General features: G+C 41.3%; 2 protein-coding genes across 3 annotated transcripts in view; both read left to right on the top strand.

Annotated features, from left to right (window-relative positions):
• The first annotated feature begins 4814 nt into the window (after positions 1-4814).
• lrwd1 (leucine-rich repeats and WD repeat domain containing 1) lies at positions 4815-16302 on the top strand. 2 transcript variants are annotated; one of them, XM_046324545.1, is made up of 16 exons: positions 4815-5751; positions 6237-6323; positions 6593-6827; positions 7070-7189; positions 7371-7517; positions 7664-7759; positions 7998-8369; positions 8575-8707; positions 9598-9704; positions 9881-10091; positions 11438-11510; positions 11702-11842; positions 11949-12043; positions 12331-12498; positions 12774-12880; positions 15438-16302. In XM_046324545.1, exons 2-16 carry the CDS (start codon positions 6244-6246, stop codon positions 15588-15590), a joined length of 2238 nt encoding a protein of 745 aa, XP_046180501.1. In that variant the 5' UTR covers positions 4815-5751; positions 6237-6243; the 3' UTR covers positions 15591-16302. The 2 variants fall into 2 exon arrangements, with proteins under 2 accessions (XP_046180501.1, XP_046180509.1); XM_046324553.1 differs by lacking the exon at positions 4815-5751 and adding an exon at positions 6082-6100.
• A 901-nt stretch (positions 16303-17203) lies between these two features.
• The window catches only part of bckdk (branched chain ketoacid dehydrogenase kinase), a 37541-nt gene continuing 34682 nt past the window's right edge, over positions 17204-20062 (top strand). The window contains exon 1 of the mRNA XM_046324565.1: positions 17204-17596. Coding sequence (XP_046180521.1) covers positions 17354-17596 — 243 coding nt within the window. The 5' untranslated portion in view covers positions 17204-17353. The remainder of the gene's footprint in view (positions 17597-20062) is intronic.

Here is a 20062-nt window from a genome sequence, read left to right as displayed (position 1 = left end):
CATCTAGCTATCTTTCCAGCCCTTTCACTAGCCCTTGATCATGCCTCTCAGTTCCATTACATTACACATAAGTCATTGGACGAAGGCGTCTTCTCCATGGGTGAGTTTTGTTAAGAACCCCTACTTTCAATTTTTACATTAACACGCATCGCTTGCGGTACAGTTTTGGACGCAAATTGACCTTCTTTCATATCAGTGAGAAAAAAAGGTTACATTTATACACCACTTGATTAGGTTAGGGTTCCCACAAGGTAATTTCTTTGTATTACAGCTCTTGTTTATGGAAACAGACGGAAGATCAGAGGCGACCACCTGTGCTATTTAGCTATTTAGCATGCGCCGAACACATGTGTGTGTAACTCGGGAACTGTAGCAGAAGTGTAGTTCCATCGGATGGAGGCATCCATAGCTGTGTGGATCTGTGAAACTGCTACAGCAAGTATATTTTTTATTTGAACGATTCTTCATAACGAATGAAAAATGAGGGACATATCTTTTGAAAGCCGTATCGCAAGCAATCATTGATGCTTCTAAATGTTAAAACACCGTATCGGGATTGTAGTTCACATGAGCCAGCCGTGGGCAGAGCTAATGGCTGAAAGCTGTGGTTAGAAGGCTTCTTCGATGAGGTTTAATGGAGGTTGGCATCCTTTAAATGTTGCCTTACCCCTACCTAGTAGACTGGAGTACAACTCACTTATACTTTGCATGAAACATTCTTTTAACAAATACCATACCATCTAACACTACACTCACCCTACTCCACTATTTAAATCTATTTAGTCCTACCTCAGGCCAACAACCTGAAATGATGGGACACCGCCATTTAACACACCCTGTCACTCTTCTGATGTCTAGTCTCACACACACAAATACATTCCATCCCTTTAGTACAGTTGATAACCATTGCTATAAATGCTAAAAATCCAATCTTACTGAAACATATATCACTTGTTGGCCTATCCCTATTGCTGTTTTGGTTAGTGATTATTGTCTTATTTCACTGTAGAGCCTCCAGCCCTGCTCAGGCCCTGCAGCCCCAAGCACTACTCCTATTCCCCAGGCGCTCTCATTTGTTGACTTCTGTAACCATAAAAGCCTTGGTTTCATGCATTCACTACTTTAGCACACTCTGCCAACCCAGATGTCCTAGCCGTGCCTGAATCCTGGCTTAGGAAGGCCACCAAAAAATGTCCATCCCTAACTATTACATTTTCTGACAAGATAGAACTGCCAAAGGGGGCGTAGTTGCAATCTACTGCAGAGAGTGCCTGCAGAGTTCTGTCATACTATCCAGGTTTGTGCCCAAACAATTTGAGATTCTACTTTTAAAAATCCACCTTTCCAGAAACAAGTCTCTCACCGTTGCCGCTTGTTATAGACCCCATTCAGCCCCCAGCTGTGCCCCGGACACCATGTGTGAATTAATTGCCCCACATCTATCTTCAAAGTTTGTACTCTTAGTTGACCTAAACTGGAACATGCTTAACACCCCGGCCGTCCTACAATCTAAACTCTCAATCTCACAGAAATTATCAAGGAACCTAACAGGTACAACCCTAAATATGTAACCATGGGTACCCTCTTAGATATCATCCTGACCAACTTGCCCTGTAAATATAACTCTGCTGTCTTCATCCAGGATCTCAGCGATCACTGCCTCATTGCCTGCGTAATGGGTCCGTGGGCAAACGACCACCCAAAAACATCCTGTGGCGCACTGCATTAGCATCGAATAGCCCCCGCGACATGCAACTTTTCAGGGAAATCAGGAACCAATATACTCAGTCAGTTAAGAAAGCTAAGACTGGCTTTTTCAAACAGAAATGTGCATTCTGTAGCACTAATTCCAAAAAGTTTTGGGACACGGTAAAGTCCATGGAGAATAAGAGCACCTCCTCCCAGCTGCCCACTGCACTGAGGATTGGAAACACTGTCACCACCAATAAATCTACGACAATCAATCATTTCAATAAGCATTTTTCTACGGCTGGCAATGCTTTCCACCCGGCTACCCTGGCCAACATCTCAGCACCCCCTGCAGCAACTTGCCCAAGCCCCCACTCCCCGCTTCTCCTTCACCCAAATCCAGACAGCTGATGTTCTGAAAGAGCTGCAAAATCTGGATCCCTACAAATCAGCTGGACTAGACAATCTGGACCCTCTCTTTCTAAAATTATCTGCCAAAATTGTTGCAATCCCTATTACTAGCCTATTCAACCTCTCTTTCGCATCGTCTGAGATCCCCAAAGATTGGAAAGCTGCCGTGGTCATCCCCCTTTTCAAACGGGGAGACACTCTAGACCTAAACTGTTATAGACCTACAGTGGGGCAAAAAAGTATTTAGTCAGCCACCAATTGTGCAAGTTCTCACACTTAAAAAGATGAGAGAGGCCTGTAATTTTCATCATAGGTACACTTCAACTATGACAGACAAAACGAGAAAAAATAATGTGTGACTGTTTGAGGTTGTGGACAGGTGTCTTTTATACTGATAACAAGTTCAAACAGGCGCCATTAATACAGGTATTGAGTGGAGGACAGAGGAGCCTCTTATTAAAGAAGTTACAGGTCTGTGAGAGCCAGAAATCTTGCTTGTTTGTAGGTGACCAAATACTTATTTTCCACCATAATTTGCAAATAAATTCATTAAAAATCATACAATGTGATTTTCTGGATTTTTTTAACCATCTTCCCTGTCCCTGCTGAAGAAAAGCAGGCCCAAACCATGATGCTGCCACCACCATGTTTGACAGTGGGGATGGTGATTCAGGGTGATTAGCTGTGTTGCTTTTACGCCAAACAAAATGTTTTGCATTGTTGCCAAAAAGTTCAATTTTGGTTTCATCTGACCAGAGCACCTTCTTCCACATGTTTGGTGTGTCTCCCAGGTGGCTTGTGGCTAACTTTACACAACACGTTTTATGGATATCTTTAAGAAATTGCTTTCTTCTTGCCACTCTTCCATAAAGGCCAGATTTGTGCAATATACGACTGATTGTTGTCCTATGGACAGAGTCTCCCACCTCAGCTGCAGATCTCTGCAGTTCATCGAGTGATCATGGGCCTCTTGGCTGCATCTCTGATCAGTCTTCTCCTTGTATGAGCTGAAAGTTTAGAGGGACGGCTAGGTCTTGGTAGATTTGCAGTGGTCTGATACTCCTTCCATTTCAATATTATCGCTTGCACAGTGCTCCTTGGGATGTTTAAAGCTTGGGAAATCTTTTTGTATCCAAATCCGGCTTTAAACTTCTTCACAACAGTATCTCGGACCTGCCTGGTGTGTTCCTTGTTCTTCATGATGCTCTCTGCGCTTTTAACGGACCTCTGAGACTATCACAGTGCAGGTGCATTTATACGGAGACTTGTTGAGGATCAGCGGGGTGGAAATGTTGTTGCCTACCCTCACCACCTACCCCAGCTGGCATGAGAGGAATATTGACTTTGTCCTTGATATTTTTGACAACAAGGGTAATATTCTCACATATGAAAATTTATAACATTGAAAGAGTTTCCAATACCTTTCAGAGAGTTATTTCTGTGATCAAAGCCGTTCCCAGTGGTCTAACTACACTTGTGAAAAGTCATCTTCATTTTGGGAATGATCACAAAGTTTATCCAGAACTCAGATTGGAAGGCGTGGGCTTACTTGAGAAATCTTGTTGTAATAAATAAGACAAATTCTTCATTCACAAAACCAACTTACACCGAGAGGAAAATTCTTCTGGAACATGCTTATTCCTGACATTGTCTGGAAAAATCCATGGTTAAGACCTTACAAATACTGTATACCAAACAAAGTTAAGGAAGTGCACTTAAACATTTTGCATAAGATATATCCATGTAATTCTATGATGTCCAAATTTGAGGCTATTGATGATATCTGCGTTTTCTGTGAAAAAGGTGAGAATCTTGTCTCACTTGTTCTTTGAATGTAAATTTGTCTGAATTTTGGGAAAACCTTGCAAAGTACTTATTTACCATTATGAACACTGCCTATAATTTTAACATAAAATATGTTACTATTGCAATGATAACAAAACCACTGAAATGATTGTTAATTATTTTTTAAATTATTGTTGCCAAATACTTTATACACCAACAAAAATTCCAATATTCTATACCAAAATTACCAATTTTTCTGATTGAATTTAATTATCTTATTAAAACACTAACCCTAGTGAATAACAAAAAGAATAACATCTTCATGAATCATTATAATAAGATATTTTCAGAGTGAATATAATTGCACTTAAATTGTTTCTTTTTTTGTATTTTATTTATATTTTTTGTATGTTTGAGCATTGTTAATACCGGTGTTTGGTTTGTTAGACATGTTTGATGTAGCAATGTAAGTTGATATTTGTATTATGAATACATTTTTTAAAAATTAAGTTGATAAAAACACAAAAGAAAACATGGTTGGTTAAGGCATATTGAGCAGGGCTAGAGGCTCTACAGTGAAATAAGACAGTAATCACTAACCAGGACAGTAATGGACAAGGCATATTGATATTATAGAGAGGCATGCGTAGCCAAGTGAACATATGGGTCCAGTAAGTGGTTGGGCTGGCTGGGGACACGGTGATTCAGACAGTTAGCAGGCTAACAAGATAACAGTTAGTAGGCCGGGGCTAAACAAGCTAGCAGCTAGTAGACCGTGGCAAGTTAGCAGTTAGCAGACCGGGTTAGCAAGCAGTTAGCAGACCGGGTTAGCAAGCAAGCAGTTAGCAGACCGGGTTAGCAAGCAAGCAGTTAGCAAGGGCTAGCAGTTAGCAGACCGGGTTAGCAAGCAAGCAGATAGTAGGGGCTAGAAAGTTAGCCTTTGGGGGACGTCGCGATGGGGGTGAGTCTGTTTAGCCTCTTCATGCGGTGACGTCGATAGACCAGTCGTGGAATTAGTAGGGTTCTAAGTAGCTCTAGGTAACTAGCAGGCTAACTAGACTTCTGCACTACTCTAACCATGGAAACCTCAACCTGCCTCTCGCACGGGACATTTTTGATCCCCAACCCCATGGGCACCCCTAAAATTAAACACATACCACTACTTTCCCCAATGCTACACATTCATTTGTCTTATGCCCTTCTGCACACTTCTCACACCTAGGAATCTTCCTCCTATACACTGCTATAACATGCCCATAAGCTTGACACCTTTAACAACGTAATGTATTTGGCACAAAAGCTCGTACATGATAACTTATATTCTAACTTTGTCTTGCAAAAACTCACTTTGAACCACTTTGTCGGTTCAAAGACTCAACATCAAAACTCAAAAGAACAGACAATGACTGTTTCACCACTCATGCCACCCTGTCTGCGTTGAACCAAACAACGAGCATCACAAACACCGGGAATCTTCCCCTTTAGTTGGTCACCTTTTACATTTATCGCTACCCCAGTAATCACTCCTTTCAATGGGGCCCTTTTCTTGAGATCAAAACAATTCACATTTATTGCCCCCATTTGTTTAAAGCCGGAGCGCCTTCTCCCTCTGGCCAGCAGAAACACAAACAAGTATAACAAGACCACTTCTGGTTACTCTCACCGTTTTCACCCATCCTGAAACCACAAATGCCAAAAGGCAAGGGTCATGTTTAAAAAGGTTCTTAATCGTTTAAAAAAATAATACTTTGCCACACTCAATATGGCGGCTCTCTGGCTCTTACCGGATGGAAAGTTGATGGAAGCCCATATGACTGGCTTGTCAATTATTTCGCGGGAAAGTTACAGAGGTTCTACTGTGCTCTGGTACGTATAGTTTAATACTACTAAATATAAGTAATCTAGTTGAATTAACTGCTTTTGTCATAATTAAATCAGAATTATAGTTACAACCGCAATTCCTGACATTATTTGAATATCAATTAGCTTGAGTGGCAACGTAGCACGAGCGTAAATACTGGCAGCTATCGTTTTCGATAGTATTGTGACAAGTTTCACACGAGTTAGTTGTAACAAAAGAAACACTTAATCAACAGTTAATGGATGCGCGACCTTTGTCAATTTTGTCACGCCTAATTGTCTTTGCAAAGTACAGACGTCAAACAGTGATGCAAATCTATGTTGCTCGAACTTCCACGTGATCGTTCTACTCATTGTAGGTTTTTCTCACATTCAAGTTTCGATCGTCTACTGCAGATAATAGTCTCGCCCCTAGCTGTCTGCGACCATATATACTGTATATATGACCAAACTAGCTGAACACTGCTTACTTTTACTCTTTGCTTGTACAGACTAGACATGGGGAAAATAACAGAGAAACTACTGCTGGAGAAATGCACTCCAAAAAACACCAAACTGGAAGAAGTAAAGACACTAAAGTAAGTAAAGGCTGGTTCCTCTGTAGACTTGGGAATGTTATCAAACTAGGAGTGGAGAATGGTTTTGTCACAGCATAATGTATGTCTGAAGACTATGTTAAGTCTGTTTTAATGGATATGTATTTTGTCTCAATCCTATGGGAACAGTTTTTGAGGAAGAGCAAAACTACTTGAATACCTTGTTAGAGAAATAGTTAAGTAGGCCAAGCATGTCTATTTTACCATTTTATCTGGTGTTGCTAGTACTGACCCAGTGCTTCCCCATAAAGTCTCTCCAAGCTCGGTCTGAAGACCAGTGACCTGCCTGTCCCCCTGCTTTCTCGCCTTCGCTGTCTGGAACAGTTGGACCTGTCTGGGAACAGACTTCAGGAGATGCCCTCTGGGCTAGTCCTGCCCTCCCTACGCTCTCTGGACCTGACCAACAATGAGATGGAAGATGTCACCACTCTGGACACACTGACCACCCTAGAGGATCTGAGGATTGAGGACAACCTCTACATCACTGTGAGGATCCACTGCTCTGTTTGTTTCTCCTTTAATTCTGCCTTCAGTCATTGTTATTGTATGATGTTTTTCTCTCATAGAGTTGTACATCTCAAGCTATTTCTTTGTTTACCTTCTGGTTTACCAATTCTGTCATTTCTGTCACCTTTTCAGTATGCTATTTGTCAGTCATTCTCATATATCTCCATTTTACTAACAATGACTGCCCATTGGAACGCATTGCTAATGCTTGTGTCTCGCAGGTCAATGACAACTACAAGCTGATAATCCTCCTGCCCAAGTTGAGGTTTTACAATGGGAAGGATATCAGCAATACAGCCAACCACGTACGCTATGCCAACAGTGAGAACCTCAGGAAGAGGGTATGAGCCACTGTGTTCAAATTATTATAGTTTATTATAGTTTGCCATTTACCTGCTTAAAAATGAACTGATAAAAATAGTCATTACCTAATAACCGTTTGTGTCTTTCATCAAACAAGCACTGTTATGCATAATTTGCTACAAAGTAGTGACCAATTCGGTTGAATTCTTTGGTTTCTAGGTGTTAGCGCTGTGGGAGACCAGCTTTTCACTCCCTGACCACCGAACAGCAGAGGAACTAGCCATTGTGGAGAGGGATTTTGTCAGTGCGGTGCGTCATAAGGTGAAATATGGACCCAGCTCTCTGACCGACTACACAAAATGGAGGGTAGGTTTTAACTGCTTATTACAATTCTCTTTTCCTTATAGGACAATGATTTTATTTTATCGGAGTACAACTGGAACCATGCATATTCTCTCACTGGTTTCTGACATTGCAGTTTAGGTTTCTGACATTGTATCACTGGCTTCTAGGTGGAGATGATAGCTAAAGAGCACCTTCGCTCTTTGACCGAGCCAAATGAAGAGTACAGAGATACAGAGGAGCCTGCTGATACAAAGAAGAACTGCGTAAGGATTCAATACTCATTACTATACAGAGAATCCTGCTCTGAATTATTTTCATAGAGTTTATGTTCAAAGGGTTGTTATTATTTAAGCAGGTAATGTTCCAAATGCTGTGTTTGGATCATAAATATTTGTAATAGATGGTAAATAGATCAAGTTTATGGACAGATCTTTTACAAAGCTTTTAGATTAATTGTATACCTTTCCTTTATGATAAGATAGATTTTCCCCATGTTTTCAGAATTTTCCTTTCCCAGCCAAGAGGAAGCGTTCCGCCTCGGCTGTCAAATGCGACGTAACCCTAAACCCTCAGAAAATAGCCAGAGCGAGTGTTCAAGCCGAGGACAGCCCACACAGGTCAAGCCGTCTGCAAAGCATCCCTCATAAGGCAGAGCGGCCCATCAGCACCACGCATAAGGCAGCACAGATCCCAGCCACCCCCATTAGGGGCCAGTCCAAACTCCTGGTGACCCCCAGGAACGGCCTGAGAGAGAAGCGACATCAGTCCAAAGAAGACATGCCACTGGCCAAACGGACTCGCAAGTCTGCCACGCAACAGTGGTCCACAGAGGTCAACGAGACACCTGGGAAAGTAATCTGCACCAAGTCTCCGGTATGATTTTCTAGTCTTGGTTTGTTTTGGTATAGCACATACTAGTACTACGCTCAATAAAGATACGGTGTGACTAGCTGGAGACTTGATGGTTGCTCATCATGTGCCCATTAGCTTTTCATTGATTAACACAGGAACTCACACATTAATACATCCCCCACCCTGTCCACTTTACCCCCCTTATCCTCTCCTCCATCTCCTCTAGCATTCATCACAGGAGCCAGTGAGTCTGCAGCCTCTTCACGTCCTGCAGTGTCACAGTAAACAGGACAGCCCTGATGACTTTAGCACCCAGCTGTGGGCCTGTTCCTTCCAGCCCCCGCTAGACTACAATGGAGGTGAGTACTGTCCTGTCCTTCAATGGGGTCTCAAATCAAATTTTATTTTTCACATGTGCCGAATACAACAGGTGTAGTAGACCTTACAGTGAAATGCTTACTTACATACAAGTCCTTAACCAACAATGCTTTAAGAAGCAAGGGAAAATGGATAAGATAGAAAATAAAAGTAACAAATAATTAAACAGCCACAGTAAAATAACAAGCGAGGCTATATACAGGGGGTACCTGTACAGAGTCAATGTGTGGGGGCACCGGTCAGTTGAGGTAATTTAGGTAATAATATGTACATATAGGTGGAGTTATTAAAGTGATTAGCCAAATCATCTGGGTAGCCATTTGATTAGCTGTTCAGGAGTCTTATGGCTTGGGGGTAGAAGCTGTTAAGAAACATTTTGGACCTAGACTTGGCGCTTCGGTACCGCTTCTTGTGTGGCAGCAGGAAGAACAGTCTATGACTAGGGTGACTGGAGTCTTTGACAATTTTTAGGGCCTTCCTCTGACACCGCCTGGTATAGAGGTCCTGGAAGGCAGGAAGCTTGGCCCCAGTGATGTACTGGGCGTACGCGCTACCCTCTGTAGTGCCTTGAGGTTGGAGGCCGAGCAGTTGCCATACCAGGCAGTGATGAAACAAGTCAAGATGCTCTCGATGGTGCAGTTGTAGAACCTTTTGAGGATCTCAGGACCCAAATCTTTTCAGTCTCCTGAAGGGGAATAGGCTTTGTCATGCCCTCTTCACGGCTGTCTGAATGTGTTTTGGAGGGGGGTGGTTATAAGCAATTTGAGAGTGCATGTTACTCCAATTTATAATCATGATAAGCTCCACAGAAACGGTGTTAAAAATAATCTTCTCTAGCAAACCCTGTGTTCTTCTCCCTGTCATGTTGTAGATGTGAATGATGCGACTCGTATTGTGGCAACGTGTGGAGGAGAGTCTGTGTGCCTGATCGACTGTGAGACGGGACTGGTTATGAAGAAGTATAAGGTCCCTGGTGAGGTCAGTCCTGCTTTTGCGCATGTACCGTTTTTCCTGACAGGGCAATTTAGCTTGGTAGAAAACATCATACTTTATCCCACCATGTTCTTGTTTATCATGCACATTCCATGTTAGAAAACAAAATAAATGGTGAAATAATGGGGATTAAAATGTTAATTTATGATTCCACCCATCAGGAGTTCTTCTCTCTGGCATGGTCAACTGTGCTGATGTCACGGAAGGGCAACGTTTGCATGCGGTCCTGCAGTATCTTGGCGGCAGGGGGGAAGCGAGGCTTGGTGAAACTGCTTCACCCCAGAGCCAACATGGCGTACGGAGAGTTCAGAGCCAGCCGCAAAGCCCTCTCCATCCTCTGCTTCAGTCCCCGCCAGGGCAACTTGCTCTTCAGTGAGTGGCCACTTCCTGTTTATCTTCTACACGGATCAAAAATATAAACTCAACATGCAACAATTTCAAAGATTTGATTGAGTTACAGTTCATATAAGGAAATCAGTCAATTGAAATAAATTCATTAGGCCCTAATCTTTGATGTCACATGACTGGGACCATCATTTTCCTCATGCAGTGCAACACATCTCCTTCACAACCTGGACCTGGAAATGTTCAGCTTCCAGGAATTGTGTACAGACCCTTGTGACATGGGGTGTGCATTATTATGCTGAAACACTAGCTGATAGCAGCGGATTAATGGCACGTTAATGGGCCTCAGGATCGATAAAATTCAATTGTGTTCGTTGTCCGTATCTTATGCCTGCCTGGATCATAACCCCACTCTGTTTACAACGTTGACATCAGCAAACAGCACAGTGCCATACACTGTCTGCCCGGTACAGTTGAAACCAGGATTCATCCGCGAAAAGGACTTCTCCAGCGTGCCAATGGCAATTGAAAGTCAGCATTTGCCCACTGAAGTCTGTTTTGAAGCGAAACTGCAGTCAGGTCAAGATCCTGGTGAGGATGACTAGCATGTAGGTGAGCTTCCCTGAGACAGTTTCTGGGTGGTCTCAGACAATCCCACAGTTGAAGTAACCGGATGTAGAGGTCCTGGGCTGGCATGGTTACACGTGGTCTGCGGTTGTGAGGCCGGTTGGACTATGAAACATAGTTGGAGGCAGCTTATGGTAATGTAATGAACATTAAATCCTCTGTTAACAGCTGTGGTGGATATTCCAGCAGTCAGCATGCCAATTGCACGCTCCCTCAAACTTGAGACATCTGTGGCATTGTGTTGTATGACACAACTGCACATTTTAGAATGACCTTTTATTGTCCTCCGCACAAGGTGCACCTGTGTAATGACCATGCTGTTTAATATGCTTCTTGACATGCCACACCTATCAGGTGGCTGGATTAATTTGGCAAAGGATAAATGCTTCGCAACAGGGATATAAACAAATCTGAGAGAAATACGCTTTTTGTGCGTATCGAACATTTCTGGGATCTTTTATTTCAGCTCATGAAACATGGGACCAACACTTTACATGTTGTTTATATTTTTGTTCAGTGTATTTTATTTTGTTGTCTCATAAGCTTAGTTTGTTGGAGCATAACATCATGGTTTTAGGTTCCATACTCCAATAGAAGGGTCACAAGGCGCCAAACTGCACGTGCTGAGGTGGCACTTTACTCTGGACCTGAAGTCCAAATGAGATCCATATGCTAAATGAGTGTGATGTAATGTGATATGTTGTATGTATGCTTCCTCGTTCAAACGTTCTCTTTTTTTCCCCCAGCTGGGTCGTACGATAAAAATATATTATTGTGGGACATTGGCGGAGTGGACAGCGACTACAATTTCAAAGTCACGTGAGTTCACTCTGACGGTGCTTTATATTCGTTTTTTGTTGATATTGTGGGCAAATTAATTTGGTTTGCAAGTGTTGAGTCAAAATGTATAACAATGATAACGAAGTGGACACTTGTCCATGTCATTATGTTCAGAGTTTTTGATGTCTGATGTCTCTGTCCTGGTGTAAACACATTTTATGGCCCAACAGTCAGCTGTTGGTGTTGGAGACCACCTCCACACCCCTGCACTTCTGCCTACCCCCTGCCACCCCAGACACACACCTCATCGCTGCCTGTGAGAAGGGGCTGCACAGCTACAACATCCAGCTCAACAAAGACTCCAAGAAAAGGTGAGGATCCGTAGTTTGTCTTTGTCTGTGTGTGCCTGCGTGGAGAGACATTGAAAGTTGGACTGCTGCCTGAGCGTCAACTCACGGTCTTCTTTTCCCTCTACAGGTCTGAGGAGATGGAGATCACATTCCCTGTGTATGACAAGGACCATGACTACCACACCATTGATGGCTTGGGATTCCTCACAAACGATGTCGTCGGTGAGTCAACTGCTCCTGTTTTGATCTGACACTGACCCTGTTATTAGATTGTCTTTTATGACTTAGGCAGATTTTATTTGACTTGACTGGAATTCAATCAACTTTATAGATCCCTAAAGTGGATATTGGGTTTGATGTAATTCGAATAAATCTAGCATGAGCCTGTTCATTTACAAGCGCTAACCCTGGAAGTCACCCCTCCCCTTCTCGTTTCCCTCCACGTCTCTCCTTTCCATTTTTCCCTTTCCTCCTCCTCACTTTGTCCACGTGTTTTCTATCCCTCTCAGCCTCTAAGAGCCACATGCAGGGCTCGATCTACCTGTGGAGCTGGAACGACACGCGAGCCCAGCGGCTCAATAAGAAGAAGAAGAAGAAGAAGGTATGTGCTGTGATCCTGGTGGAGCTGCAGTGGTCCAGCACGGACATCCCCTACCTGTCCCTCAACACCTGCCCCAGTGAGTCACAGCATGTCACAACAACACTGCAACATGTCACAACACAGCATGTCATAGCATGTTCCAGCATGCAACTTTTTCAGTCAAGACCATAATGTGTAAATGGCATTGATCAAACCCATAGTCTTAAAATTCTAATACAGACATAAAGGCACGATTGAAGGGATTACCCCCGCAACCGTTGACTAAGAAAGAAGATAGTAAAATTGTTTTCATCAAAACCATTATTGTATAAAACAGTTTAATGTGAATGAGTGTATGTTCTTCTTTCCTAGGTAAAGGCTATGTGGTGTGTGGTGACGAAAGAGGGAGACTGTGGACGTACCATGTAACAGACCTCAAGGCCAACTTTAGGAGTGGCAAAGCAATTCCTGCCACAGAGGTACTTATTAGTGAAACGACTTATTAAAATGATAGTTTACTCCAAAATAACATTTGTCAGAAGTTTTCAGACCTTAAATGTGGTCTCCTGTTGAGATTAATCAAATCAATGTTTATTGGTCGCAAGCTACGAATATAACAGGTATGGTAAACCTTACCGTGTAATGCTTACTTAAAAGCCTTTAACCAACAATGCAGTTCATGATATAGTTAAGAAAATATTTACTTTTCCTTTAGTTTATTTAGTAACACAAAATAACAATACCGAGGCTATATACAAGGGGTACCGGTACTGAATCATTGTGCGGGGGTACAGGTTACTCAAGGTAATTATCCATGTCCTAGCCATCTGTTGTGTAGATCCAGCTATATGTCTCAATCTTAAATGAATGGGAAAGATGGTCACCATCTAACTTGAACCAAATATTGAGGCACTCCAGGGTTTCTGTTAACCAGTCAATTGTCCGGGAAAAGAAGAAAAAATCCCTTTGCGAAATAATAATGCTTTTTAGCCTATTAATTGGTGGAAATACCAGTCGATGGAAATTTTTTTGACTGGTCATGTTTATCGGACTGTATGTTAATTTGCACAATTTTGTGAAATTAAATTGTCACGTATGTACAGTATATTCATTATGTATATTCTTTATCATATACAGCATACAGAGAGCCTTTGAGCAGAAAATGTCTTAGTCAGTGCGAGAGCTGATGCTACAGCATCTCAAATACCAAATGCATAGGCAACAGAAAGCAGGCTTCACCAGCGTGTCACACACCACCTTGCAATAAGATGGAGGCAATATGCATTTTGAAAACATACTTAATTGTTTAAAACCTGAAGGTTTCAATAGATATTATGAGGCATGTCTTTCCTTGCTTCAAAATAGCCTAGCCAAAATCAGACCATCTGTAGAGGCAATTGTGTTATCAACTTTCTTTCATTGCCTAGTAGACAAAGGCACAAACCTTTATTTTTTATTTTTTTGTTGATTTTTATGGGGTGGTAGATCAGCTTTAGTATTGCAGATTGTTTGTAGCTGCCATCAATGTAATTGTCTGCATCATTTTCTATCCCCCATATATGTGTTGTATATACAGTACCAGTCAAAAGTTTGGACGCACCTATTCATTCAAGGGTTTTTCTTTATTTTTTCTACTTTCTACATTGTAGAATAATAGTGAAAACATCAACTATGAAGTAACATGGAATCATGTAGTACGCAAAAAGTGTTAAACAAATCAAAATATATATGTTTGAGATTCTTCAAAGTAGCCACCCTTTGCAGTGACAGCTTAGCGCACTCTTGGCATTCTCTCAACCAGCTTCATTAGGAATGCTTTTCCAACAGTCTTGAAGGAGTTCCAACAAATGCAGAGCACTTGTTGGCTGCTTTTCCTTCACTCTGTGGTTCAACTCATCCCAAACCATTTCAATTGGGTTGAGGTTGGGTGATTGTGGAGGCCAGGTCAACTGATGCAGCACTCCATTACTCTCCTTGGTCAAATAGCCCTTACACAGCCTGGAGGTGTGTTGGGTTATTGTCCTGTTGAAAAACAATTGATAGTCCCACTAAGCGCAAACGTTGCTAATTTGAGCTATTCTTGCCATAATATGGACTTGGTATTTTAACAAATAGGGCTATCTTCTATATACCCCCCTACCTTGTCACAACAAAACTGATTGGCTCAAACGCATTAAGAAGGAATGAAATTCCACAAAATAACTTTTAACAAGGCAGGTGTGTTAATTGAAATGCATTCCAGGTGACTACCTCATGAAACTAGTTGAGAGAATGCCAAGAGTGTGCAAAGCTATCGTCAAGGAAAGGGTGGCTACTTTGAAGAATCTCAAGTATATGTTAATTTGTTTAACACTTTTTTTTTGGTTACTACATGATTCCCTGTGTTATTTCATAGTTTTGATGTATTCACTGTTATTCTACAATGTAGAAAATAGTAAAAATAAAGAAGAACCCTTGAATGTGTGGGTGTGTCCAAACTTTTGATTGGTACTGTATATATACATATCTTTAAAAATATATATATATTCCTTTTATTATTGTTCTACTAACCCTACCACCCCTCCCATAATTGGAATAAACTAATGAACAACAACACTTCGGCTTCTACTTCCAGCTTATACATACTGTATACATTTTACGGACACAATCTATTTTACAATAGTTATATTTTGTTTGTTTTTAGTCCTGTCCTTCGTCTACCCTCAACCTCATATATTTCTGATGTCCAACCAGTTCGATTTCTATTTGCCATATATTTTTAACTGTGCTGGGTGGATTCCATAATCAGGTTACGTACCCAATGCATATGGGTCTGGTAAATTTCACAAATGTGTGGTGCCATATTTTCCTAACGGAAACCCTGAGCCACTCATGGTGGGCAATTGACAGGCTCTGCTATGGCACCCTTCATCTTTCCCTCTAGTCTACAACCGGTCAGTCTTCTGTCATAATTTCTCACTGAAATTATATTCTGGGCGTCATCAAATGTTTTCCATGTAATTAGATTACCTACTAAAGCAGTTTGGGGCTTTGCAGATCCTGGCATGGCCGTTACCTGTGAGGAATGGACAGGGCCCAGTGGAAGGTCCCCCTATCAACAGTGTGGCCATGGACCCTGAGCTCAGATACCTGGTGGCCCTCAGTGACAAGAACATGGCAGTGGTGTGGATAAGAACAGAGTCTTCCTGAGGACCAAACATAACTTCTCCCGGGTTAATTTTCCCACGTTCACTGATGGGTGTAAATACTGGGTAGGTTTTACTGGTATCACTTCAACCTATCAAGACTGCCCTTTCAAGGCAGTGATGTTCAGTAAGGAAAGGAATTTATTCAATGCTATTGGGAATATGCTTGAGCTTGGACTTGGCCCCTTTCTGGTTGTTGTTTGACCTCACTCTCTACTATTGACTTCTCACCTTACCACTCGGCTTAAACGTACCAGCCCTAATTTTATCTCCCCTCCTCGCCAGCATCTATTAGATGTAGTCTATTTTGATGCAGAGATTGCCTCATGGCAAGATAAGAACAATATATTAATTTTTCTGAAGATGAATAAGAATATACATGTACTGAAATTCATGTGTGATGCCTGTACAGATTGGATGTATTTGCATTTTTACCTTTTTATTTTTACAACTGTACTAATTGTACTTTTACTATTCAGTTAGATTGTCTAATGTGATTTTGTTTTGTTTTTTGTAAACATTTTCTTTCCCCAAATTATACATATATCAGTTTATCCACTGACATGGAAACGTATGATCAAAATGATGTTTGAACTGTTTAAACCACAATGCATGATTGTACATGCAGATTATTATGGCCTTTTCGAGAGTTGGTGGATATGATTTACATTAAGAACATCTGCCACATTAAATGGGATTGATGTCCTAAATTTCAATTGTGTAGTGTGTTTTTGTATGCGGCTATACAGGCAGCCCAATTCTGATCTTTTGCCACTAATTGGAGTTTTTACCAATAAGATCAGATATTTTGCTAATAATTTGGCACAAGATCAGAATTGAGCTGACTGTGAAAACCAGCATAATGCTGCGTTGATAACCAAGTGGGAAGGTGGTAATTGCCATTTGTGAATTTGGATGCATTCACATGCTTGGAACTCGTTGAGAAATGGTTACAACACAAAACCAAGCTGAGGCAACCATGAACTAAAAGTACAGCTATTATGCTCGCAAATAAATTATAGTTAAAAAAAACATGAATAGATTGCTTTTTATACATGTTTTATTACATTTAACTGCCGGAAATGCTGTTATGAGGTATTTTCCTTCATATGTGACATCAGAGTTCAGCATGTCTGGAGGGCTGTCAATTCAAATGTTCTTATTTGTAATGTGGTAAAAACCATCTTCCCACGTGTAACTCCATTCTTGGTATACATACATAGGCCAACACTTTTGTAATTTCAGTGTATCTATTCGAGGGGGAAACCTAAATGTGTTCACTGGTGCTTGAGCAATTCCTTTTAAGCACATTTCACCACATGGAGAGAAACAGAAAGTAGTGGCTCTTATTTTTTCTTTATTTTGCTCAACTGGTTAGTCACTTATTTAGCATAATCCTTTGCATTGTATTGGACTATGCCAAATAAATTCTGTATATATAAACCTGTTTTATTTTATAAACATCCATTGACATGGAAAAGAACATTGTGTGCTCTTCCTGCTCCCTCAAAAACGTTACCAGTAAATTGTGGGAGTGGAAATACCCTATTCCCGCCTCTCGTCTCTGCGATTGGTTAAACCAACACGTCTTCTGACAAACACTGTTGCAGGCTGGTCAATCTCTTCATATAAAGACCATTCTGTACTGTTCATGAGGCTGTAAGCGTGTCTTTGTGCAAGGGTGGCCTAATATAATGGCCTGTTGAGACAGTAAATATTTTAAACAATCTCAGAACAGGACTCTGTCCCTGTTAATTGATTTTCAAAATGCGTCGCAGAGTGACAGGTACTGCGTTTGAGATGCTGGGCTGTGGTGGTACTATCACGACCCCGAGGGTGAGAAGGCTTTTGCTTGCCCCCATCACGAAAACAATCACCCCCACCTCGACACACAACGAAAGATTTCGTTCTACATCTTCAATACAGGGATATACAGAACTGGCACGAGAGAGGTCCAAAACCGTTACGTCATTTTACAACCAGTCTGCAATCGATGTCTCGGCAGAAAAGGTAAGGAAATTCTGTAAACCAAACTTGCCATTGTTGTCCATGCAGTACTAAGCCGCAGCACTGGCTTTCAGGAGCTAGCTAGATGACGTTGGCTAGCGCAGTTATTAACCAGCGTCGTAAAGGGAACCGCTGTAACCAGCTAGCTACAGTAGCTGTTGAGAACAGGTATGGTTAGCTAGAATCGTTGGTAAGAATGTTTGTAACGTATGTATACACTCGTGCATTGCTTTGGGGTAGATATTCTGCTAGCTATAGTAGCAAGCAACTGTAACTACCACCATGTGAAATAACCGCAAAAGTGCCCGACTTGCTCGCTTTATAGCCTAATTTAGGTATTATTAAAATATAGATTTGTTCATTTAACTACCTAGCTAGTATCGTTTGTGATTAGTGGGAGTGAACAACACTGGCATAGACAAGGGTCAATCCAAGGTCAGTAAATTAACCTAGACAGAAATTAGTCAGCGGACACTAAATTATATGATAGGACTAGTAAACGAGAGGGGAACTGGTAGTACCCTACTTTTTCAAGAGTTTACCAGATCATTTTATATTTCAGTTTATCATTCACCAGATCATGAAACGACCGAGAAAATCAATAACATGGTCATGTGGCTGCTGTATTTGTGTGTGACTGCAGCTAGCAACCTACAGTTTTCATTCCTATTTGACTTGGTAGTGGGACATGTGCAGGGCCTTCATTAACTGAAATAGTGAAACCATTGTGCTAACAATTACAAATCCTTATGTAATTCATGTCCCAGACATTTGGCACCAGCAGCCCAGGGCCCACAATGAAAAAATTATGTTTACAAACAATTTTGGTCATTAGTTGAATCTCATTATTAAACCAGTGACACAACGTCCTCAAAGGATAGAAGTGGCATAAGCCAATGTCGTATGTATGTATGTATGTATGTATGTATGTATGTATGTATGTATGTATGTATGTATGTATGTATGTATGTATGTATGTATGCATGTATGCATGTATGCATGTATGCGTATATATGTGTGTATGTATGCATGTGTGTGTGTGTATATATATGTGTATGTATATGTGTGTGTGTGTGTGTGTGTGTGTGTGTGTGTGTGTGTGTGTGTGTGTGTGTGTGTGTGTGTGTGTGTGTGTGTGTGTGTGTGTGTGTATGTGTATGTGTGTGTGTGTGTATATATATATATGTATGTATATATATGTATATGTGTATGTATGCAGCACATTTCAGACATACATTGGTATGTGCTTTACAGAAAAGAGAAAAAAAATTGAGAAGAGAACCTCATATTTACTACACAACAAACATAAGATAAAAAACAAAAGAATGGGACAAACTGAATTTGAGCAAAGATAAAAAGATTGTGTTTTAAGGTCTCTTTTTTGTATATATATATATCTATCTATCTATCTCTCTTTCTCTCTCTATATATATATATATATATATCTCATTACTTCCCCCCCTCAGGTTCTCTGGCAGGCTATTCCAGAGGCTGATAGTTAAAAGGACCTGAGTGACCTACTGGGTACATGTATTGCAGTGCACAATTGTGAATTGATTTAAGACCAATAGAAGAATATTGCAATTAATTCTGAAACTCACAGGCAGCCAGTGCAGAGACCTTTAAAAACGGCATAATGTGTGATCTCTGCCTTGTCTTGGTCAGTACCCGTGCTGCAGGATTCTGTATGTTTTGGAGTTGACCAATGGCTTTCTTGGGTATACCAGACAGGAGAGCATTACAGTAGTAATAAAAGCATGGATGAGTCTCTCTGTATCAGCCTGAGAGAAACGGCCGCACCTTGGCAATGCTTCTCAGGTGGTAAAAAAGCTATTTTGGTCACATTCCTAATGTGATTAAAAATGTTGTTCAGAATTGAAAAAAATAAAACCTCGATGTAATTAGTTGTGATTACCATCATACTGAAGGTGACTTGGAAAGGGTTTCTCTCTCTCTCAGTAACACACTGCAATCAGTTACAGTTGAAGCTCACATCCACTACAAGACCATGGTGCTCACCTATGGAACAGTAAGAGGAACTGCCCGTCCCTACCATCAGGCTATGCTAAAACCCAACCCGAGCACTCCATATCTCATGTTTCTTGGCCCTCCCACCCCTATGGGGAGGGCATCTCCCACTCAGCCCAGTCCAAGCTATTCTCTGTCCTGGCACCCCAATGGTGGAACCAACTTGCCCCTGAAGCTAGGACAGCAGAGTCCCTGCCCATCTTCTGAAAACATCTGAAACTCTGCCTCTTCAAACAGTATTTTAAACAATAGCCCATCCCACCCCCACCCCCCCATTCTAGCGCTGACTCTACTGACAGCTACGTTAATGAGGGAAAAATGTACGTTCTATGCCTGTGATATGTGGTTGTTCCCTCCTAGCTATCTTAAGATGAATGCACTAACTGTAAGTCCCTATGAATAAGAGCGTCTGCTGAATGACTAAAATGTTTAAAAAAAAAT

Source organism: Oncorhynchus gorbuscha, linkage group LG02 (assembly GCF_021184085.1).
Source record: "Oncorhynchus gorbuscha isolate QuinsamMale2020 ecotype Even-year linkage group LG02, OgorEven_v1.0, whole genome shotgun sequence".
Lineage (NCBI taxonomy): Eukaryota > Metazoa > Chordata > Actinopteri > Salmoniformes > Salmonidae > Oncorhynchus > Oncorhynchus gorbuscha.
The sequence above is the reverse complement of the archived record's forward strand: the minus strand, read 5'-3'. Positions and strand labels throughout refer to the sequence as shown.